The following is a 23,289-nucleotide window of genomic DNA, read 5'->3' as shown; positions in this document are numbered from 1 at the left end:
GGACTTTGTGGGGGTGGGTGGTGTGGTAGGTGCAGCGTAGTTAACAATACATATAAAGGGGCAGAGGGAATTTTCTGGAGTAACGACTCATTATCTTGTTTTCAGTGTTACATAGGTGTATATTATTGTTGAAATTCACCAATTAGAACACCTGAGATCTGTGCATTTTATTGTATGTTAAGGATAAATCAATCAATAAATGTGTTATAAACCAAAGGTGAGAGAGCTGGTGGGAATAACCGTCATGGCATCTTTTAGGCTCCAGTAATAACTGACCTCAGACACTCACTTCTTTGCTCAAGAACATAAAGTAACTTCTTTATCACTTACCCTGTCAAATCCGTACCCTCATTCTGATCTTCTCCATATAAAATCTCCTCCACTAACTTCCACTTCTCACCCAACCAAGGTAATCTGCTCACTGTCCCAGGCAGCTAATTTGCTCTTTGCTACCTGAGTCTCCTTGTGTCCTTACTGTGCCTGAATCTATTCAAGTTATCTATGCCCTTCAAATCCCATTCTAAATTAGGGAGCCTCCTTCAGAGAGGAACTCTTGGTTAATCCTAGCCAATTTAAGCACCCCAAGATCCCTCAGCTTTTATGTTCCTTTATTGGACTAATATGATGCGTTAATACATTCTGTGTACACCCACAACAGAAGCTATTTTAATAAAAATGGGCAGAGACTGTGGCTAGGGATCCCTTTGTATTTCTTTAATAACCCCATCAGAACCTGCATTAACGGGCTGGTCACCACCATGCAAATTGTGAAGACCATACGGTATCGAGACAAGGACAAATCGATATTTAATCAAGGACCAATGAGAATGGTACTGAACGGAGTTCTGAGGCCCTGCCGGGGTCTAAGTGGGCTGTTTACTTTTTTTTTCTTTTAAGCACGTGGTTAGTTCAACAGGACAGGTACCCGTCCCCACCAAGATAGCAAGTCGCTGAGAACAAGGTTTTATCTTTCTTCTGCTCAGCCTTACCTCCTCCTGTGAGGAAACGACCAGCCCTACTCTGAAAGCAACGGAGCCTGTTCCCAGCGCCCCGTTTCCCGAATTACTGGGAGGATCTAATCCCGATCCGGAGGAGGAAAAGTGAGGAGGGAGCACTTCAGGCCAAGGAGGCATTGAAGCGTCTTCCCATAGATTTACACCCAACACGTAAGCAGGAAGGCAAATTACAAACACCAACGCTCACAACCACATACACACGTGCACGCCCAGCCCCACAGAAGCAGACGCGCATGCCCCTGGCTCGGCGAGCACCTACTTAGTTTTCTCTGCTATAGATGCCCCTCATTCCACCCCCGCTCGGCCCAGCGCTGCTTCTCCAACCCCCGCACCCGGGAGGTTTACCAACCCGGACCCGACCGGGCCCGAGGAGAGCGTTTCAGTATAGGGGGAGGGGAGGTCCTTCCCACCCGGGAGGAAGCGGCGCTCTCCGGACGGGCGGACTTAGCTCTCCTCCTGGGAACATCTGGCGGGGGGCTGGGAGGGGCGCGCATCCAAGGCGAACGTGGATTGGCTGCACGGAAGGAGGGAGGCGGGGTCCGGGCGAGGGGCGGGGCTCACTGGCCCCTTTAAAGCCTTGACATCAAGAGGCGGCCCCAGCACCCCCCTTCTTCTGCCCCCCGCCCCCGAGCCGCGGCCATGGACCCGGCAGATCCGGCCTGCCCCGGCCCAGCTCAACACCTGATTTCGGTGAGTTCCAGGCCTACTTGGGATTTAAAGGGCGGCGAGTGGAGGGTCTGTAAGCTGTGGGCTGGGGGTGGGCTGCTTGAAGGGTAAGGCTCTTGTGGCAGGCTTGGGTCGGAGGGGGCGGCGCGCCTTCCTGCCCGGACCTCGCTGCCTGTCCTTCCCTCCCGCCTCACTGTCCCCGGCGGGGGTGGTGGGGGGGTCCGGCTGCGACTCTGTTCACCCCCACCCCACCCCCTCCCGCCCCCCGCGCCCTCCTCGCGCACACTCCATGGCCCCGGAAGGGAAACTTTCGGGACAGGGGGATGTTCCGGGGGCCGGTCTCCCTCCCTCTTTGAAAGCACTGACCTTGCCCCATCTGCGCACCCCACCCCACCCGCATCCCACCGTCCGGGTGCCGCTTAGCGGTGCCGGGTTGTTGCGTGGTGGGGGGGAATCTGGGGGGGTGGTGCGGGGAGGGAGACTCTCCCCAAAGCGCAGGCGCGGAGACGAGCCCTGGGCTCCTCTTCGCCCTCCTTGCAGTCCCGGTGGCCTGGGGCGGTAGGGCGTGGGGAAGATGGGGAGAGGCGGAGAGATCAGGGTCTCTAGGAACAATCCTTCGGTGGCTTCGAGGGGCTGTGAAAAGGAAGGAGGCGGGGGGCCGGCAGACTGAACACTGAAGAGAGGCTGAGGGAGGGAGAAGGGTTGGGCAGGGTGTGGGGCCAGGGCAGCGCCTGCAAAAAAGGCTCTCTGGGTCCTGGCTGCGGTGCCAGAAGAATGCAGAGAATTTATCTGTGCCCGACACTCCCCTGGCCTAGGCCGACTAGAAAAGCGGCTCACCGAACCCCAGCCCCCTTTTCCTTATTCTGGACGAAAGGTTCTAGGTCTCCAGCTCTGGCACTGCCCCAGCGGCGCAGAGGTCCCTCACCTCCCACAGGCTTGGTTTTCCAGATTCTCAGCGCTATCCACCCAGCCTGCCAGCTGCAACTTAAATGCTCGTCTTTCTGAGGAACCAGGGGTCTTAGACTGATGGGTTCCTGGCTGTAAAGGCAAATCCCTCTTATTTCCCTCCCAACCGCTCTCTCCCTCCCCTCGGGTCCTCCTGCCTAAGCACAATTGTCGGCCAGAGGTTGTGGCTGGAGGCAGATACCTGGGACAGGGATATTGGGAGACAGTAGAGAGGAAGTCAATGTCTAACCATTCTATGGTCTGTACTTAATGGGGAAAATGAACCCAGCCCAGCTGCCTTGTTGCGGACCCTGTCTTGCAAGACCCCTTGTCTTTCAGGAAGGGAGACACAAAATTCACTACTCATATGGGTTCCCTGTCTTTCTAGGAACAGCCTAGTTTAGTGGGTTTCTTGCTTCAGAGAAACATGTGTGTTCCTGTCTGGGGATATAGTTGCACATAGTTCAACTTTGTTTTCAAAGTCTGTGGTCTGTGCATGAGGTGGCTCAGGCCCTCCTGCATCTTTCTTCGGCTTTGGTCTCTGGAACAGAGTGGGAACCTGGAGAGGCAGATGGCCTGGGTTGCAGGGAAGAAGGTTGTTCCACAATACGCAGAAACCAATGTGTGAGGACCAGGCTCCTGTCCCTGTGGACTGGGAGTCAGAAGCCCTGGTCCCTGCTCTTCCCAGCTTGCTGTGTGACTTTGGCCCAGACAGCCCGCCTCTCTGGGGCTCTTTTCCCTCATCTGTAAAATTCAGCCGTTGTACTGGAAAGCTTTCACATTCCCTTTCACTTTTTGACATTGTGTGGTTCCACTGATAAGTGAATCTGAAAGGGAGAAAGGTCCCCTGGCTGGGTGACTTAGTTTGAGGAGGTAGGTGTTGGCTGATGTAGTTTGAAATCACAGTAACTTAGCGCTAGAACCTTGGGTGGAGGGTTGTAGACTCCTTTATTCTGCCTAAGAATAGCCATTGTCTTGCTCACCCCTGGTGGCTTGGGGTATGAACTCGTGCTGGCTGGGGTTTGGCCCACCCATCAAGGTCTCTGCTGAGATATCCTGGCAGGCCAGTCTTTGAGTTGGGCCTTTGGGGAGGAGTTGAGAGAAGGGTAGGCAGCCAAGGGCCAGCCGGGTAAGCAGATTCCCAGGAGACAGTTTGCATCTCAGCTGTTGGGACTTGTTTTAGGATCTGAGCCAGGGAACACAGTACACTCATCCACTCTCTTACGAGAAGAGGATGAGAGCCCCATTGTCGTTGGCCATCTCCCTCCCTGGCCCTACTCACCTCACCTGTGCACTCCCACCCTCCGGTGCCTAGGCAGTGGGCTTAAGGAGTTTTCCCTGCTAGCCTTACCCAGCCCAGCCAGGCATCGGGGCCTTTTCTCGGCAGCCTGACAGCAGGGAAAGACTGCCCCAGCCCCACCTTTCCCAGCCTCCTTCCCTCCTGGGGCTATGGTTTCTCGGGAGTCAGGCTCTCCAGGTTGGGACTTGCTCTCTAGCCCAGGAGCCAAAGGCCTTCACGTTTTCCTTGTTTGTTTTCATCCTCGATCTCCCAGGTGCCAAGAGGGATGTTCCAGGAGCTGGTGGTTAGAGAGGCTGTGGGATTGGTTGGATGTGGGACACACTGTCTGTATTGCTTTTCCCTTTGCTAGCTCTCCCGGGCCTGGGGACCCCTCTTCCCTGGGCCCTGCTGTCCATGGACTGAAGCTGCCGCAAAAGGTATTTAGGTTAGACCCCAAGGAAACCTTCCTCACTGCGAGGAGCCCCTGGAATGGAAAATGGAAGCTCCCAGGGAGGTCAGTTTCCCAGAAAGTGGTTAATGGTGGAGTCCCTGTCAGAGTGAAGGATGCGGCTGTTGCTAGGCAGAGGCTGCTGTTTCCTCTTGAGGTGTGGCTCCGAGGCTGGCCAGCCAGAGGCCCCGTTAGAAGCAGGAGGAGAAAGGACCCTTGTCCAGTAGCTGAAGAGGGCCCTGGCCCCATCGGCTCTGGGTCACCAGAACTGCATCTCTCAGAACACACACCACTTCTCACCCTGCTTCTTCTCCCAGCTCCTCCCCTGGTTCACCACCAGCACCACAGCCTGCTTTTGAAAATCCTCACCCGAACCTGGCAGGCTCCTGCAGCCCCAGTCTGGCTGCACTAATGGACTGATTGGATTTTTCTATACTTGGAGTTTGGGATTTCTGATTGAACATGCAAATTTATGTAAATCAACCTGGGATCTGCCACCACATCAAAACAACATTGGAGTCATAGGCTGGAAGGAATCCTAGAGACATCTAGTCCAACGCCCTCGTGTTAAAAATGGGGAAACTAGAGTCCAGAGGGGGAAGTGATTCATACAATGATGAGTGTCAGTGGCAGGGCTCCTGACCCTGGGCTAGTGTGTTGCATGATCCCACTCAGCCTTAATTTTTCGGGCGTGAAGTGCTTGGCTGAATTAAAGCAGAAAGGGCAGTTCTGGAACCTGAGATTGTGGAGAGCTGGACCCTTGGAGGGTCAGGTGTCATCTCAGGGCCTCCCCAGGGGCTCTGGTCAGATCTGCCATGCTGAGGAAAAATAACTTCAGATCCCTTCGAACAACACCCTTGTTTTTCCCCAGGCCCTGCCCTGGAAGGTAGGAGGACAAGGTCGTTGGTTTGTGCCTCCCTTGGTCCTTGTGGTTTTCCCAGAGCTGAGACTGGGTCTGTTCCAGCATCTCTCACAGTACCAGGGACACAGTAGGCTGGGATGGCTCCGCACAGGCACACGTCTCTGGCTTTCCCCTCCCATCCGAGTGTGAGTCTCCACTGCTTCCCTCCATGGCTACGGTGGGAATCGATCTTAGGCTCCTGTGACTTTTTGCCTCCCCTCCCCTACTCTTGCTATAAGAAGGATCTCATTATTCTGAGGTTGGTGTCAAAGTTGGAAGGGGGCTGCAGAGATGGGCTCGGGTCCCTAGAAAGTAGTCTCCCCACTTCTTGACATGTCTTTGATCGGAACACACCCCCCACCCGCCGCCAGCTGCAAGATGCCCCCTGTTCGAGCTTCACAGACAGCGGTGCCTGCGGCATGGGCCCGTTGGGAGGGCTGAGCCCTCACTTACCCCACAGTGCCCTCAAGCGTTGCAGTGACGGCGGAGATGCCCAAAGCAGCTGTTGGACTGCCTTGCCATGCTTTGGCAGGGTGAGCGTGTGGGCTCAAGATCAGAGGCCCCAACTCCCAAGCCAAGGCCACCACCCCAAGCCCTGCTGCAGCTGAGGTAGGGGGCTTGGGACACATCTGGGGGTCTTCCTCACCTTCCTCACCTTCATCCTAAACCCAGACCCTGCTGACTCTGGAGGGAGAGCCTCCCCCACCCCGTTTTCCCAAAACACAGCAAATAAGAAGCCAGCTCCTCCAGTTCCTCACTGCCCAGCGGCCCTCAGCTCCTATAGCCTTAGTTGCGTGTAAGGGGAAGTCTTTCCTGCGCCTCAGTTTCCCAGTCTGTGTGGATGGATTAATGACACCTCATCACTGGGGTGTGGCACCTGCTTGGTTTTCCCAGCTCTGGGAGCTACACGGATGAAAGAGGCCCGAGGAGGCCAGGCTGTTATTAAGGTGAATTATCACTGCTGTTATTACTGATTTCTAAAAGTCAAGCAGCCACTGAGAGCCCAGGCAAGCACAGCTCCCTGGACCCTTATGGCGGTCCTTCAGCTCTGGGAGATCTCCAGTACTCACTAGGCTTTTTAAAATATCTCTGTCTCTATCTAGAGAGATATTTTAAAAGGAGAGATGACCCCATTCTGCTTCTCACACTGATGCCCGCAAGGCTGGAGCGGTGGTGGGTGCTGCCGGGGTGCTGGTCCGCGGTTCTCATTCTCACACAGGGCTTGAAATGGTCCCTCTCCACTGACCCTCTGGGTAGAAGAATGATGAGGTTTTTCCTCAATGGGACTGTGAGGGGCCCCAGAACTCTGGGGGTGTGGCCCTAGGGTTCTCAGCAGTCATTGTTCCTATGGGCTGATTCATTTCACCCCCGGCTGGCTTGATGTGGGGGCTGTAATTGGTCCTTTTGTGTGAGGATCTGTTGAGACACCCCCAGAACCTGCCCGCAGCAGCTGCAGCAACCTCTTGGTGTCCTTTACCCCAACTTCCTCCCACCTGCCCCAAAGTCTCCCCTTGCCCAACCACCCACCTCTGCTCCAGCCCTTTGGGATCTAGAATGAACTCAGCTCTTACCCAGGTGGAAGGGGCCCTGACCAGCTTCCAGACAGTCTTGGTGCTCCCTTGCCTCACCACAGGCTGGGGGTGGCAGGACCTCTCTCCTAGCCCAGGGGGAGAAGGAGTGATGACCCGTGTCCTCTGGCCAGAGTCCCCATGCTCATCTAGCCAGACCTCCTCACTTCTCCCTTGTCCCAAGGGCCTGTTCCCTACTTCCTACTAAGGGAGGAGAGTAGATCACCCCAGCTGGGAGGGGCTTTAGAAATCACCTAGGCAGGGGGTGGTTCCTTGTAACTTCTTTTTTTCAAGTTTTATATTTTATTTTTTCACTAGACTTTTTAAGAAATATAGTCCAAAAATTAAACTGATACAGAAAAGTCTGTGTTGAAAAAGTGTGCTCCCACTTCCACCCCCTTTTCCCTCTGCAGATAGTCACTTACCAGTTTCTCACCTATCCCTCAAGAATGCTCAGTGGGTTAAAGCCTCTGCCTTCGGCTCAGGTCGTGATCTCAGGGTCCTGGGATCAAGCCCCGCGTCGGGCTTTCTGCTCAGCAGGGAGCCTGCTTCCTCCTCTCTCTGCCTGCCTCTCTGCCTGCTTGTGATCTCTGTCTGTCAAATAAATAAAGCTTTAAAAAAAAAAAAAAAGAATGTCTTTACACAAAACAAATATAAATGCCTACTCCTATTCGTCTCCCTTATCCAAAAGATAGCAGATAGCATACACTGTCTTTTCTCTCTTACCTGTTGGCAGTATCTGGGTGGGCATGGATTTCTCCCACCACCTCTCAATTCTCTGGTTTCTGATCTTTACTGCCCAGCCCAGGGTCACCCAGTGACCCCAGGCCATGAGCAAGGATTGTTCACCTTCGTACTCTAAACTTCATTCAGGTGCCAAGGTTTAGGCCAAAATCAGCCTCTGAGGCATTCTCAGCAGTCATTGTGTGCAAGGTGTTGTGCTAGACTCTGGGGGTACAGTGGTGATCCCAAAAGGCTACCATAATCAAATATTTCAGCAGTTACAGAGCCACGGCTATCATGCAGCCTACAAAGAAAGGGTATATGCTGTAAGAGCAAGTAATCCGAGGCCCTGGGCCGCCTTGGGGTGTGCGGGAGTGTGCAGGTACTGTGGGGAGGCATGTGGCATGGCACAGCAGGAAGCCAGGGAAGGGGTGGGTAGGGCAGGAGGCTGCGGCCAGGCCTGTAAGTATAGTGCCATGTGACCTGGAAAGCTGGGTTTTTCAACTTGACTTCTGTGACTTCTCTTCTCCCCCATCTCCCAGTCTGTAGGATGTCCTAGGCCCTTTGAGTTTTATTATGTCCAAGACAAGAGACCCCCTCCTCTGCCAGATGGTGCTGCTGATGCCTCCTCCCCACCCCCACCCCACTGCCTTCTCTCCCCAGCTCAGGGCCTGCAGGCTCCTGAAGCCAGAGCCTTCCTTTCCCCTGTCCGCCCAAGGGAAGTTGGGGGGTGTTTGCTTCTAACTTCCTCTCTAGACGGCACCTCACTTCCTGTCCCTGGGCCCAGAAAAAGGCTAAAAGCTTATGAGTTTGCTGATCCTTCCTCTGCCTACTACCCACCCCCACCCCCCCGCTTTCCTGGGAAGCCCATGGGTCCTACAGGAGGAAGACACAATCAAAACCAAGGGTTTCTTGGGGCATCTGGGTGGCTCAGTTGGTTAAGTGTCTGCCTTCAGCTCAGGTCATGATCTCGGGGTCTTGGGATCGAGTCCAGTATCAGGCTCTCTGCTCAGCAGGGAGTCTGATTGTCCCTTGGCTCCTCCCCACACTTGTTCTGTCTCTCTTTCAAATAAATAAAATCTTAAAAGCAAGCAAAAAACAAAAACAAAGACCTCTCCCTAAAAGCCCTGCTGAGCTCCTCATCTTCAACCCCCTACCCCACACGAGGGGATCTGTCTTCACAGCTGCAGTCCCTTTCCAGACATGATCTCATCCTTCTGTGCCCTGCAAGAAAAGTTAGAGCAAGTTCACCCCACTTTACAGATAGGAAAACTGAGTCCCAGATGGGTTCTAATCACTAGTCCCTAGTTCTAGTCACTAGTCACTCAGAGGCCAAGCCAGAACCAGAATCCAGGAAGCCTCACTCCCACTTGTGGGCACAAGTAAGAGCAAAGTCCAGTTAGGGCTTTGTAGGTGAGCCAGAGCTACTCTCTGTTCCCAGAGAAGGCTGCTTGCTTCCTGCCAGAGCTCACAGCCGAGGTCATCTCCACGCTCTGGCCACATGGCACCCACTGAGTCAACACCGAAGCTGCCTGGACTTGGAAGGCACTTGGCTGGCCAGAGCCTATTCTCTTTGAAGAAAGAGGCCAGGATAGGAACCTGGGGGAGTGAGTACAGGGGGCCAAGCTTGGGGGCTGGGTCGGCATAGCCAGCAGGTGCAGCCCAAGAGCCCGCCGGCCGTGTGGCCTCCCAGGCCCTCTTCCTCTTGGATCTGAGAGCAGAGAGCTCACGTTCCAGTAGTCAACTCAGCAGTCACCTCCATGATTGCCTCTCTGCCTCAGCTCTTCCTGTGGGATCCAGCACGTTTCTCTGGTTACACCCCGGGTGTTGAAAATATGCTGACTCTGCTGTTGGGTCGGGAGATAGGAGAGGAGTTAGTAACTGGCATGGGCCAGGGGGCCGGGAAACACTCACCTTCAGATGCCCTTGAGTCCAGCTGCACTGAGTCACTGTGTTTCCGTCCAGACCCACAGATTTCTGCCTCCTTCTGTTTCTGCCTTCCTTTTGCCTAGAATGTTCCCCTTTGCCTTTCCCTTGTACTTAAGCCCCACCGGTCTATAAGTGTCTGTGCACTGATGCCTTTTGTTCTGAAAAATGGTTGTAGCTGCAGCTTAATGTTTTCTCTCCTGATTTTTAAAGTTCTCCAGATGACCTCTCTTGGGCCATGTCCTCTGCTGTACAGCTGTGACCCACATGTATTATGTCCCCTACTAGACTGAACACCCCAAGAAGTCAGAAATGCTGACCCAGCTCTGAATTGCCCCCAAGTCCCCAGCCTCATGCCTCCTTCTGAGTGATCTGTTTGGAAGTATCTGCAGAAGGAACAGATTAGTCCCATTTGCCAGAGGGAGTCGCTGAGGCCTGGGAGTGGATTGAGGGCTCGGAGAAAGTCTTATCAACGTTAGGGACAAAGCTGAAAATGTCCCTTGCTCACCGCTCCTCGTGGTTGGTCCTCTGGGTCCTCAGAGCCATTTGGACGGGGACAGTTGGGGGTCTTTAAGAGAAGCTGAGGAGCCCATCGTCCCTTCTTTCTGGTCTTACTCTGTCCGGAAGAAAAGGAGGTGACCAGGGTTGGGGTTTCACTGGCAGAAAGTGTGGGGGAGCACAGAAATGCAGGCAGGGCTCCTCCTCAGGGAACTCCCCTTCTAACAGCACGGGAAGTCCCCTCATCTTCATGGGGGAGGACTAGAGAACAGGACACATGATGGTTGGAGACACCGCTCCTGCGGAAGGCACCTCAAGAAGCTGCAGTCAGTGTGGACCGAGTCCATTCAGGACAGCTTTGCGGGGGAATTGCTCTGGGGCCGGGGCTGGGCTTCCACGCTGTGTCGAGGACTTTGGTCTGTCCCCAAAGCAATCAGAGGTCATGGGAAGGTTTGAGGCAGTAGGGACACAATCAGAGGTACAGTTTTAGAAAGAGGATTGCTCTGGTGGAGCTCCTTGGAAAAGTGATTATGGGCAGGGAAAATATAAGATTAGTCTGGAATATCTTATGATGCCAGGAAGCAAGCAGATGTTCAAAAGTAAATACAGTTTTTTAAGATATTATTTATTTATTTAAGACAGAAAGAGCAGGCACGTGGGGGCGGGAAGGGGAGAGGCAGAGAGAGAGGGAGCCAGATGTAGGATCATGACCTGAGCCAAAGGGGGATGCCCAACCAACTGAGCCACCCAGGTGCCTGGTAAATTACTTTTTTTAAATGGAGGCATGTGGAAAGAGGAGGAACGGACCAGAGAGAGTTCTTAATGATCAAAGCTGGAATTTAAGCAATGAAATAAGTGATGATAACATTGGATTCTAATCCAATGAATAAAATATCTATGAGTTCATGCTAATATAAATGTGTAATTAAGTAAATCAGAGGCAGAGAAGGGACTTCCTTTTTTTTTTTTTTTTTTTTTGTAAGATTTTAAGAGAGAGCACACAAGTAGGGAGATTTAGAGAAGCAGGATCCTGGCTGAGCAGGAGCCTGACATGGGGCTCAATCCATCATGACCCAAGCTAAAGGCAGGTGCCCAGCCAACTGAGCCACCCAGGCACCCTAGGGACGGCTCTTCCTTACAGAAAATTTCTAGTTAATAAATGTATATGGAATAATGGAAATCAAAAATTATCATTAGAACACTGCAATAATTGCTGTAAGCAAGACCTACTAGTGAATCCTAAAATTAGTGGGTGAAACAGGGTATTTGCATGGTCACCAAGTATTGCCCCCCAAACTGGTTACTAATTACAAAAGGAAAAATAGTAATTTTACAATAGATAAGCCCACTAGATACCACCTAAGTAGCTGCTCAAGGTTAATCTCATTAGTCCTAAGACATCTCAACTTTATACCCCCTGATACAATGCACTGAGAAGGGCACATCACCTCTGCGGTATTCTTTCTCAAAAATTAATAACTTCAGTCTCACTGGAGAAAACACCAAACAAATCCCAATAAGAAAACACTGTCCAAAATACTGACCTGATCAGTTCCCTTCCAAAATGTCAAGGTCATGAAAGACTACTGAGGAACTATCATGAATCATAGGAGAATAAGGAGATTTGGTGATTAAGCACAATGTAGGATCCTGGATTAGATGTTGGAATAGAACATCAGTGGAAAGGACATCAGTGGAAAAACCGGGAAGATCCAAATAAAGTCTGTGGTTCCGGGTTTTGGTTTTGTTTTTGTTTGTTTTTTTTTTCAGTTGTTCTTCTGAAGAAGGTTGTAGGACAGTGAGAACATTGCTGTGTCTGTGTTTTTTAGAGTTCTGTATGTGTATACACAACCATACAAAACCAAAGTTTTAAAATACACACACATATACATAGAAGTAGAGATGCAAGATGGCTGGGGGGAGGGGGAAGGCATCATAGACCAGGCAAAAGTCATCTAGGAGAAGGTGGTCACCATCAAGAAAGTGAAAAGACAAGCTATGGAATAGGAGAAAATATTTGCAAGTCATATATCTTATTATAAGAGACTTGTATTCAAAATATATAAAAAATCCTTATAAGTTGATTTAAAAAAAAAAACAATAAACAAATAAAAAATGGGCAAAAGATCTAAATAGACATTCCTCCAGGGAAGATATACAAATAAATGGCCATTAAGCACATGAAGAGATGCTCAACATCCTTAATTAGGGAAATATAAACTATTTCCTTCATGAGGGATCACTTCACACTCAGGTGACTAGAATTTGAGAATCAGACAGTAACCAGTGCTGAGGACATGGAGAAATGGAAACCCTCATACACTGTTGGAGAAATGGAAACCTCATACACAGTGCCTTCCCTTTGAAAAACAATGTGGCAGTTCCTCCAAAAGGTAAACCTAAACTTACCATGTGATCCAGCAAGTCCCCTCCTGAGTATACACACCCAAGAGAAGTGAAAATTGCATCCACACAAAAACTTGCACACGAACGCTCACAGCAGCACTACTCCTGAGATCCAAAACGTGGAAGCACGTCCATCAACAAATGAAGAGATAAAGACCTGATGGCACATCAATTATTCGTCAGAATATTATTGGGCCAACGAAAGGAACGTAGTGCTGATCCACGCATCAGCATGGCTGAGCCTTGCAGACATGAGGCAAGTGACAGAAGCCAGTCACGAAGACCGCCTGTTTGAGTCCATTCATCTGAGGTGTCCAGAAGAGGGAAATCTATAGACAGAAAACAGATTAGTTCAGGGGGCGAGGGGGTGCTAATTAAAGGGTAATGAAAATATTCTACAGTTGTCACGATGGCCTAGATCTGTGACTGCACCATGAGCCACTGGATTGCACACTTTATAAACGGGTGAGTCATAGGGGATGTGAACTGTGTCTCAAAGCTTTAAAAAAAAGTCCAGGAGGAAGTGGCCACCAGGGGCACTTGTGCCTGAGAAGGCGATGGGGGTGGGAAAATCTTGTTTGGGTTGAGCATTGAGGCAGTTAACTGCTGACGTTGGACTGAGTCGAGGAAGGAGTGAGAAGTGAGGCTGGGTGTTTTGTTTGGTTTGGTTCTAGAAGTTTGAATTGGAAGGGCAGAAGAGGGCACTGTCTGGGGAAATGTCAGGGGGAAATTATTTTGTAGATGAAAGACACTTGAGAAGCTTTAACGGCGGATGGGAAAGGTCCCTTGAGGAGGTAAATACTGAAGACCTAAGTGGGGATGGGCCAGGGCAGGAAGGACTGGCCTTGCCTGGGAAGGCGGCAGCTGGTCTGCTGTACCGGGAGGAGATGAGGAGAGGGGAGATACAAGGGTTCTGATGGGGCTGGGAGGACAGTGGCAGATTTTAGGGGTTTTCCCTCTGCTGGCTTTAATCCCCTGGGGAAAGGAGGGCAGGCAATGGAGGAAAGCCGAGTGGGTGTGAAGCAGCCCTTAGAGGATAAGAGTGCAACTCTAACAGTTAACCTCGGTGGGAGTGCCAGGCCGTGCTGATGAGCTGGTTGGGGTGGCTTTCCTTCGGTGAGGACAGAATAAGAAACAGTGTGAGCAAAAGCCTAAAGACAGAAGTGAGTGTCAAACCCCATCCTGTTCTATCCTCAACCTCTAGACTCTGTGGAAAAAAACATTGACCTAGAAGGCTCAAGTCAGGGAATCCCAGGGATCTTCTAGAATTGTACCATCCAGGACAGTAACCACAAACTGCATGTGGTTGTTTAAACTTAAAATTCATTTCCTCAGTTGATCTAGCTTCATTTCTTTTTCTTCTTCTTCTTCTTCTTCTTCTTCTTCTTTTTTTTTTTTTAGATTTTATTTATTTATTTGAGAGAGAAAACATGTGAGAGCATGAGTGTGAAAGTGGGAAAGAGGGAGAGGGAGAAGTGGGCTCCCTGCTGAGCAGGAACTCAGTCCCAGGTTCCTGGGATCATGACCTGAGCTGAAGGCAGACTGGAACCAACTGAGCCACCTAGGCACCCTGAACTAGCTTCATTTCAAGGGCTCAATAGCCACATGTAGCTAATGGCTACCATATTAGATGGCACAGAATAAATGTTGCATCATCACAGAAAAGTTCTACCGGACAACACTTCTAGAAAAGTGATTCTCAAACTATTTTGGTCTGAGGACCCTCCAACCTCTTAAAAATTGAGGAACGCCAAAGAACTTTGGTTTATATATGTTACACCTTTTGACATGTACTGTCATATAAATTAGAACTCAGAGTTTTAAACATTTAATTAACTAAGTTAATAAACCCATTATATGTTAACATATTTTATGAAAAGTAACTATGTATTTTCCAGGACAAAAAAAAAAAAACTGAAAAGAATGGCATATATGTTCTTGCATATATGTCATGTTTGACTTAATAAAAGGCAGCTGGATTCTCATATCTGCTTCTATATTCAGTCTGTTGTGATATCACATATCATGTGGTCTCTGGAAAATGCCACTGTCTACTCATGAGAGAATGAGAGTTAAAAAAGCAAATCATGTCTTAGTAGTAGTATGAAAATAGTTTCAACTCTGTGAATTCCTTGGAAGAACGTCAGGGTCCCTGGACCATATTTTGAGAACCAGTGTTCTAGAACAGCTTCCATTTGGCCCAAAGGAACTTGTCCCTGAGAGACTGAGTGATTTGCCTGAAGCAACACAGGAAGTAAATTGCAGTGTTGGGACCAGACTCTCCGGCTGCCTGCTGGCTAGAATGAGCCCAGCTAGGCTTTGGTCAGTGGGGACTTGGCTACGCTCAGTGTCTGTGTTCTGAGCGCCTTCCCTCTCCGCACGTCCAGCAGCTGCTTTTTTTGTTGTTGGGTTATGCTGTGGGCCGGGAGCGAGGAGGTAAGGGGTGTTGGGGCTCAACAGGACTGCCCTTCCTCCTGCCTGCCTGGGCGGGCTGGGGGACTGATCCTACTGTGGATCAGAAAGAACCTACACAAGGGATGGAGGTTCTTGCAGTGCTTGTGAAGAGGAAGCTGGACGGGGCTGCAGAGGCCCCTTCCCCATGGACACATGCTTCTCAGTGGGGCTATTGTGTCCTGGGGCCAGTTGTCAGGAGGAGGGAAGGAAATTCTTGTCTGTCCTCTTTCCCTGTGTGGGGAGGAGACCAGCTGGAATTCTTTGGGCTCAGGGATGCTCTGGGCTGGGATTAAGGTGGCTACTTTCAGGCCAGGAATGCCCTGGGGCAGCAGTCCCTGTGCTCCCTCCCCACACCCACGGCAGCCCCAGGCTGATATGTCTGGAAAGGAGTGTTTGCTCTGGGTTCAGAAGTCGCTGTTTACAAGTGGACTCTTGGGTGTGACGGGGATTCCAGAAAGCAGCTGGGGGATGGGGGGAGCAGGGGGGAAACGGTTGTTGTTACGGATGATTCTGCTATTAAAGCGAGCTTCTCCATCTCTGCCTTCCCACAGCTGCCCACCCTCCCCCACCTCCTGGTCCCTGGCTTCTGTCCCTAGAGGACTCTGGGGGGAACAGCTGGTGAGTGAGGGGCTCATCGGGGCCCAGAGTCTTTGGCTAAGGGCCGGGATGAGGGAGCAAGGGAGTGAGGAAGACAGGCTTGTTGCCACCTCTCTAGTCCCTTCCTTCTAGGCCTGGGCCCAGAGTTCAGCAAGGGGTCTTGGCTTCTCCCTGGCTAGGCAGAGGGTGGGCGCTGCAGATCTTACTCCTTTGCTTTGACCGATGGAAAGGCCGGGGCAGTCAGCTCTCTTTGGGGCCCGGTGACTGCCTGGGCTGAAGAGACCAAGTCACCAGATTCATTCAGCGATCAGGCTGAGCCAGCCCTGTCCCCAGGTTACCCAGAGCCCTCTGAGCAGCTGCTCCTCCTTCCCTGTCCCTGGTTGCTGCCAACAGCCCCCCACCCCCACTGAAGGAGGGCCCAGGAGGCTCTGGTCTTCCTCCCTTCCTCTCCCTCCCTCCCCTCAGCACTGAGGTCACCTCCCTCTGAATCAGGCCTTTGTGGGGGGCGGGGCTGCCTGTTGGCAGTTCTGGCGGGAGAAGCCTCCAGTTCAAGCTGCAGCTCCATCTCTACCCAACGTGGCCCACATCATGTGTTCCAGACCCAACATCCAACATCCAGGCGTGTCGTGGGACCACGGGAGGAATGTGTGAAGCCGGGGCCATCCTGAAGAACCCAGGTTGGGGGTTTTCCAGGCTCGGGGTGGGGCTGAGCCCAGAAGCTGTGAGTAGGAGCTGTGGGGCCTGAGGGAGAGGGGAGTGTGCAGCCCCCGGGAGAGGGACCCCACTGACGCCCGGCAGGGATAGCTTTTGGGGAACAAACGTGGGTTGGTTTTTCCCCCATGAGATTTAGGCCAAAAACCCAGATGGTGATAGGCCAGATTCTTGACTGGGCTCAGACTGGATGCTGAGGTGGTAGTAGCTTTTTAGATATTCTAGAAGAGAGAGAAGCTGTAGGAAGTGTTCCTTCCGCCATAGAAATCTTGAACTCTGACTGTGGTCCTGCTCATAGCCTGCCCTGCTCTGGGCACCAAGGTATTTTTGGTTTGGGTTTTTTTTTAAAGATTTTATTTATTAATTTGACAGAGAGAAATCACAAGTAGATGGAGAGGCAGGCAGAGAGAGAGAGAGGGAAGCAGGCTCCCTGCTGAGCAGAGAGCCCGATGCGGGACTCGATCCCAGGACCCCGAGATCATGACCTGAGCCGAAGGCAGCGGCTTAACCCACTGAGCCACCCAGGCGCCCCTGGGCACCAAGTTTAAATGCAGGCCTCTTCCCTGTGACTCAAGCAGTCTGGGCTGCCGGCTTCCTGGCCCTCTGCTTGTGACCTTGCAGATGGAGAGAAGGCCGCTCTGTCCCGGGTTGGCCAGACCACCTCAACTGAGGGCAGAAAGCTTCTCCCTAAAGTGAGGTTGAGTCACAGCCTGTCTTCATTTCCGGAGCCTCTCTGAAGCCCAGCTGGGGAGGCAGAGACCATTCCATGTGACAGAGCTGCTGCTTTGGGGTGGCTTATCACCTGGAGGGTCTCCTTCAGGTCACAGCGGGGCTCTGGCCTCCCCACCCTGGGATCCACAGAAACTAGATGGATAGAGTGATGGCAGTCAGCTCTGGGGCCCGGGGTGGGGCCAGGGGTTGCCTATCGGGTCCCCACCGTCCTCGACCACAGACATCATCCACAGCCAATCCGCACGATCTGGGCCTCCTGGAGGCGTTTTTATTTTTGTTTCTTAAGGAAAAGATATTCTCCCAAAGCATCTTCGCCCGTAGTTTGGTTTTTGCTATCACTGTTGGGAACTCCAAGACATGGGCTTTTCCCCAGTTTTATCTTCCTCCTTTTCTGGCCCTGGACACGGCATGTTCACCCCGCTGCTTTCCTTCACCCTCCTGGGTCTGTCTCTCCCATCCCCCGCTACCCCGTGGAGCTATCCACAAGGGAGAAAGGGTGAGGGGATTGAGGGGAAAGATAGGGCACACTGGGGGCACTGGGAGCCTCTAACGAGAGGAGGAGAAGGGCGTGCTGGGGTGCTGGGGTGGGGTTTAACTCTAGTGGTGGAGGTAACCCGAGGCCTTTTTTGGTTTTAACCCCTATTTATGTATGTGGGAAGGAGGATATTTCCTGAATTTTTTTCATTTTTTTCCAAGCCCGTCCATTTCTAAAAATACCAAACACGATAATGTCATGAGCAAATGAAGTTATACTCAATACATTTTTCATGATGTTAAAATAACAAAGGACTTGAGATTGTTGTAGAGTGTTTTAAAAATAAGTATTCTAAGTTTTTTCCTGCAGTTTTCAGAAGGCCACTGCCCGCTGTCCTCCATACACGGGCACATAGTCTCTCTCACTGGGAAAGAAGGTTCTCTCCCTTTGCAATCATCCCTTTCTCCCTCTGGGGTGAAGGCTTGGTGAGCAGCTGGTCGGGGGGCAGGTTGAGGAGGAGGGAGCCCCTGAGTGCGGGGTTAGTGGGTGTCACAGTCAGGTCTGTAGGGTGCCCTCACTGCCCAGACCCTACAGGGAGGAGCCTGGGCCTCGGGGTTCCTTACAGATAAACATCCAGCAGGGGCAGGGAACAAGGCAGGACTTCGCATCATACCCCTGTCGGGATAGGCTCGTGAAAAGTCCCCATTTGTAGAGTTCATATAAGCCCTCTACACAGATGATCTTAGTTCATTCTCCAGCATCCATTTGGGCTAAGTATTCTTAGGCCCCTTTTCTAGGTGAAGAAACAGATTTTGGAGAGTCGGGATTCTCATCCAGATCTGTCTTGTTGGCTTAGCTCCGGGAGTCCGGAGACTCCAAGGAGCTTATCAAAGGTCAGGAGCTTACAGTGCAACTTACATGTGTACAGAGAGGCCCGGCTAGGGAAGGGGAAAGGGAGGCGGGCCAGGGGGGCTTCGTGAAACAGCCGTGTGTCTCAGGTAGCCTCCTTCACCTGCGGGCACCACCCCCTCACCCTGGACGGTGCCTCCCCTCGTAAAGTTAGGATTGGGGGCAGTGGTATCTGAGAAAGTGCCAACACGCTGCTTGACACACAGGATACACTCCATTGGGAGCGTAATTTCCTGCTCTTTGGTTTCCTTAGTTCTGATATAGGTGTTGCCGAGAGCATGGCGTCCTCTTTGTGGTTGTGAGGATTAAAGAAGCCAGTGTGTGTTGCCAAAGGGCCATAAAGCCTCATGTGTTGCTGCTCATCCCTCTTTGGTATCTGAATGATGTCCAGCTGACAGCTGGCCCTTTCCACTGGCTCTTTTCTCAGCCTGCAGTGCTCTTCCTGCTCCAGGATTTCATCTGGATGTCCCTGAGCTCTCTGTTTTGGTGTCACCTCTCGGTGCCTTATTGGGACCTGACGTATGTCCATTGGCTTCTCTGTGCATTATTTGCCCCCGCCCCCAGTAGAATGGAAGCTTCATAGAGGCAGGGCTTTCTCTGGCTTGTTGATCCCCAAGACCCAGTGCCTGGCACACAACAGGAGCCCAGTAAATGCTTGTGGAATGCATGACTGATGTCGTCTCCCTCTTTCTCCATAGGTGAGGTGACCATTCTGGCTGCTAGCGTGACCATTCTGGCTGCCAGCCTGGGTGAGGAGGCAGAGACAGGTGAGGGGCTTTGAGCCTGTGCCTGTTGTGGGGGACAGAGGGGGACTGGAGGAGAAGGGTGGGGGGTGGGGAAGGCATTCCCTGCGCCTCACTGCGGGGGACAGAGGAGGGGTGGTTCAGATGCCTGCCCACTGAGCTGCTAGAGGGCTCCTCTCTTCCTTGGTCTGAAAGTGCTAAGCTCCTTTTGTGGGGGCTACAGGGGGTTAGAGAGGCACATAATCTGTGGTGGACTGGGGGCCTCCGCCCTTTTACATTAGGAAGGGTTTTCCCATCTCCTGGAAATTTCTGCGCTATTTCTGCAAAAGAAGGACATGAGGACTTTCCTCTAGAAGAGAAATTGCAACTCAAATAGCAGCCGAAGGCTTGTCAGGTACAGCCAGGAACCATGGCCACAGTCCAATGACCTCTATGTCACGACACAGGACAGAAGCCTGGCTGTGCTGTTCGCAGGCAGTGACAAGCGAGTCATTGCTTGTCATCAGTCTGTCCCAGACATGCCAGGTAGCCCACTAAGGAGTGGGAGTCTGGGCAGGGAAATGAATGCAGAGTCCCTGCCTTCATGAGTCGACCCTCCCGGGAAGGCCGTTCCAGAACCGCAAGGGAGCGGTGCTTGACCTGGACTTGGAGCAGGAACCCTGAAGAATGCATAGGAAGGACTTGCTGGGCGGAAAGCGGGGAGGTGTCAGAGGACCCCTGCAGAGGGAATGGCATGCACCCCAAGACTGGGCCACTGGGGCCTGGCCCTGGCCAGGAGCAGGGAACTGGTGAGGCAGCGGGCTCACTCCCACTGTGCCTGGAAGATGGAGTGTGCCGGTTTGAGGCAGATTGCAGCAGAGAATTCAGCTTTCTTGGACGTTGGCCAGCGTCTGTGTGACCTGTGATAGGGTGAGCGCAGGGACTGAGGTTTGTAAAACAATGGTCTCCATTCTTAAAATGGGAAGAGTATGTCTGTCCTGGGATCAGAAGAGCCTGAGTTGTTACAGTGTCAGTGGCCCATCAGTCACACTAAGCTTCCAGAATGCTGACGAGGTTTTGTCGTCCTCCTCCTCCACTCTCCTCCGCCCTGTGCCCTGGAGTAGCCTGCCGGGTGTCTCTCACGTGTTCCCAGGGCCCGATGTCAGAGGCCATGGACCAGCCCGCTGGGAGTCCTGGAAAGCCAAGGCCGGGAGAGGGTGGTGACAGCGGCACGGAGCCGGGCACCTGCCAGGAGCTGCTGCACCGACTTCGGGAGCTAGAGGTGGGGCACCAGGCAGGGTGGGGGTGGCAGGGCCCTCCGGAGCTTGGGTAGGCTTTATGCATGTGGGTGGACCTTCCTCTCAACTGGTTTTGCTGGGCTGGAGCAGAGCCTAACATTCTTTAGCAAAGTTCCTCTGAGAAGCCCTTTCTTTGCTCTGAGCTCTCCAACCTGGACTGGGGGTAAGGGGGTGCAGCTTGTGGCAAGAGCATGCACAGGAGCAGGGCTGCCCTGGCTCCCAGATGGCTCCCTTCTTTATCCTTTTACCCTTTGTCTCCCCCCAATTTTCATGCCCTTGCCGGTCTAGGAAAGGTGTGGTCACAGAGGCCCCGGGAAGAAGGGTTTAGATGACCCAGAACTTAGGGGTTGAGGGACAAGGATCCCTCTACCAAGCTCTTCGCCATGTTCTTAAGACACTGCCCTCCTCCCTTCAGCCTCCTCTGCCCTCCCTCCAGGGAACCAAGGATTACTCTGGCACCTCCTAGCTTAGGTCCTCTTGGCCACCATGTCTCTGCAGTCCCTCCAACCTCCCTGACTGAGGTTGGGATTTATAGAAAACCAGCTATCTCAGCTCTGCCTTTCTGATGCCTTCCATCCGTCTCTGTAGGCCTTGCTATGGGGAATCCAGCCAGAGCTGGTGTAGCTGGTAGACTCCATGCTTCCCTTTCCTCACTAAGGAGTTTGCCCTGGTGGAGGAATGATCCCAGAGCCTCCTTGTTGGCCCTCTTTCTCCCTCCTACAGGCAGAGAACTCGGCGCTTGCCCAGGCCAATGAAAACCAGCGGGAGACCTATGAGCGCTGTCTAGATGAGGTCTGTGAGGTCTCCAGGGGGACTGATGCAGGGGGAGCTGGGGAAGCGGGGAGGGGCACGGGCTGTCAGTGCTCCAGGCAGAGGCCGATGGGCTGAAGCTCTGCCTTGGGCCCTCTGTCCTCAGGTTGCCAACCATGTGGTGCAGGCACTGCTAAACCAGAAGGTAAGCGGCCATGGGGAGATGGGGAGATCTTCTCACCCCTAAGCCCAGACACTCTGGGGAGAGGCCCTGAATATAGCAGGGGGAGTCCTTCCTGAGGACCCCGAGCCTATTCACGCAGGGGCTAGAGGAGGGAGCTTGGTGGAAATGGACTATTGACCCTCCAACAAAGCTCCTTCTCCCCACCTCGGACAGGTCCCTACTGTTCTGCCTGGAGGCACAGGTGGGCTAGGTAAGGCCAGGTCTCTGAGTAACTTTGATTTGGGCTTGAACCCTTCCCCAGTCCTGGGCTTGAACCCTTCCCCAGGCCTTCTCCAGATCGTGATGGCCCTGATCACAGTGTTAATATTGTGAGCATAAGGTGGCATCTAAATATTTACTCAAGTACTGTGGGAACTTCTTGACTTCTGAGCCACTCTGACCCCCAAGTCTTCCTCTGCCTTATATGGGCCCTTCTTTGATGTGTGGTTTCTAAGAGGCCGGGGTTGGCTCAAGGGATGGGAAAGATGCCAAAGGGAGTGGGATTTACCTCCCACTGGGGGTAGTAGACTTTAGAGAATTTATCATCCCCAGAAAATGTGACAGCTATCAACACAGGCAGGCTCAGCTCCCCCTAGACTAGGAGGCTGCAGGAGAAGGGCACGCACAGCGGGAGTGCCTGTCACTCTGGTGAAGGAGACTGGGCTCCTACCCCTCACCCCCTCCCTGCCATCCTCTCCTTGTCTCCCTCCACCTCCCCGGGCTCAGGACCTGCGGGAGGAGTGCATCAAGCTGAAGAAGAGGGTGTTTGACCTGGAACGGCAAAACCAGATGCTGAGTGCCCTGTTTCAGCAGAAACTCCAGCTGACGACAGGCTCCCTCCCTCAGGTGGGCACAAGCTTCACCTTCCCTTCTCCTACCTCTGCTTCCTGCTGCTCCCAGCCCCATCAGCTTCATCACCTCCTTCTCTCCTGACACCTGAAGAAGCAGGCCACCAGCCATCCCTTCCGTTCTGGGAGCTGTGGCCCTATGGGGAAGTCTGATAGATGTGAGCCTTAGGTGGGGAGGGGAAGATTCCCTGAGTCCCCTCAAGCTTGGCCCTCCCCACCTCCCAGGTGCTCCTTGCCCCCCTGGAGGGCATCCCTTGTTGTTGACAGAGAAGGTTCTTGCTTGGCTCTGGCTCTGTGTGGGGTGATGGGTGGAGGCTGAAAATGCAATGATTTCAAGCTCCCAAGGGGCTCCTTTGGCCACCGAGTTGCTTCTTCTTGGCCAGGGGCAGGGGTGGGGCTGGGCGTAAGGCGCCCAGTGCTGGGTGTCACAGAGAGGTCAGGAAAGGCACTTCCCCCCGGGTCACTCTGTGTGTGCACATAGTTGCCTATGCTCACCCAGTGACATGCAGGCATGTCCTCAAACGCTAGCCCCTGATCGTAGACCTGCCTTACCCAGGAAAAGCAGAAGCTACTAGAAATGAATCCTGAACTCAGTCAAGATGTCACTTGGGGGAGCCTGGGTGGCTCAGTCAGTTAAGTGGCTGACTCTTGATCTCAGCTCAGGTCTTGATCTCAAGGTAGTGAGTTCATGCTCTATACTGGACTTAAAACAACAACAGAAAAAGATGTCACTTGCGGTCTCTCTATCAGGAGCCCCAAGGCTGGGTGAGATGGAGGGTGGGAGGACCAAGCCCAGCCCCAGAGAGTGGAGGTGAACCTTGGGTTCTGAGGTCAGCATATCCCTGCCCTACCCCCAACCTTGACAATAAGAGAAGCACCTTCTGTGTGTATCTGTCTGAATGTGCGTGCCTGTCTGATGCAAGCCAGGCAGCTCTTGGCCCCCAGACCTTAAGCAGGTTGTTCCACAGCTCACTGGGAAGCCCCAGCCCCTGGTTGAGGCATCTCATCACTCTGGCCTTTTTGGAGGCTCTGCTCCCAAGCCTGTGCGGAGCTGGGTCTGAGTTGGTGACAGTGACCATGTAGCTCTTCCTGTCCTGGATCTGTCCCTGCTACCAAGGTCACCTGGACTCCCCAGAGGCCTAAGCCCACTAGCCAAGCCTACCCTGTCCATGCCTTTCCTTGGTGACCAGTGAT

General features: G+C 52.7%; 1 protein-coding gene across 12 annotated transcripts in view; it reads left to right on the top strand.

Annotated features, from left to right (window-relative positions):
- Nucleotides 1-615: 615 nt before the first annotated feature.
- NCKAP5L (NCK associated protein 5 like) overlaps nt 616-23,289 on the top strand; it is a 31,720-nt gene continuing 9,046 nt past the window's right edge. The window contains exons 1-8 of one of the 12 annotated variants that reach the window (XM_032348128.1): nt 1,439-1,706; nt 15,382-15,448; nt 16,027-16,104; nt 18,953-19,021; nt 20,101-20,258; nt 20,998-21,066; nt 21,191-21,229; nt 21,974-22,093. In XM_032348128.1, the coding sequence (XP_032204019.1) occupies nt 16,071-16,104; nt 18,953-19,021; nt 20,101-20,258; nt 20,998-21,066; nt 21,191-21,229; nt 21,974-22,093 (489 nt within the window). In that variant the 5' untranslated portion in view covers nt 1,439-1,706; nt 15,382-15,448; nt 16,027-16,070. Of the gene's footprint in view, nt 1,707-15,381; nt 15,449-16,026; nt 16,105-18,148; nt 18,239-18,952; nt 19,022-20,100; nt 20,259-20,997; nt 21,067-21,190; nt 21,230-21,973; nt 22,094-23,289 lie in introns of those variants that run through there. The other 11 variants (XM_032348137.1, XM_032348136.1, XM_032348138.1 and 8 more) reach the window with 11 other exon arrangements.

The sequence above is a fragment of the Mustela erminea genome, chromosome 6 (assembly GCF_009829155.1).
Source record: "Mustela erminea isolate mMusErm1 chromosome 6, mMusErm1.Pri, whole genome shotgun sequence".
NCBI classification, from domain to species: Eukaryota; Metazoa; Chordata; class Mammalia; order Carnivora; family Mustelidae; genus Mustela; species Mustela erminea.
Note: the sequence above shows the minus strand (reverse complement) of the source record. Positions and strands in the feature narration are given on the sequence as shown.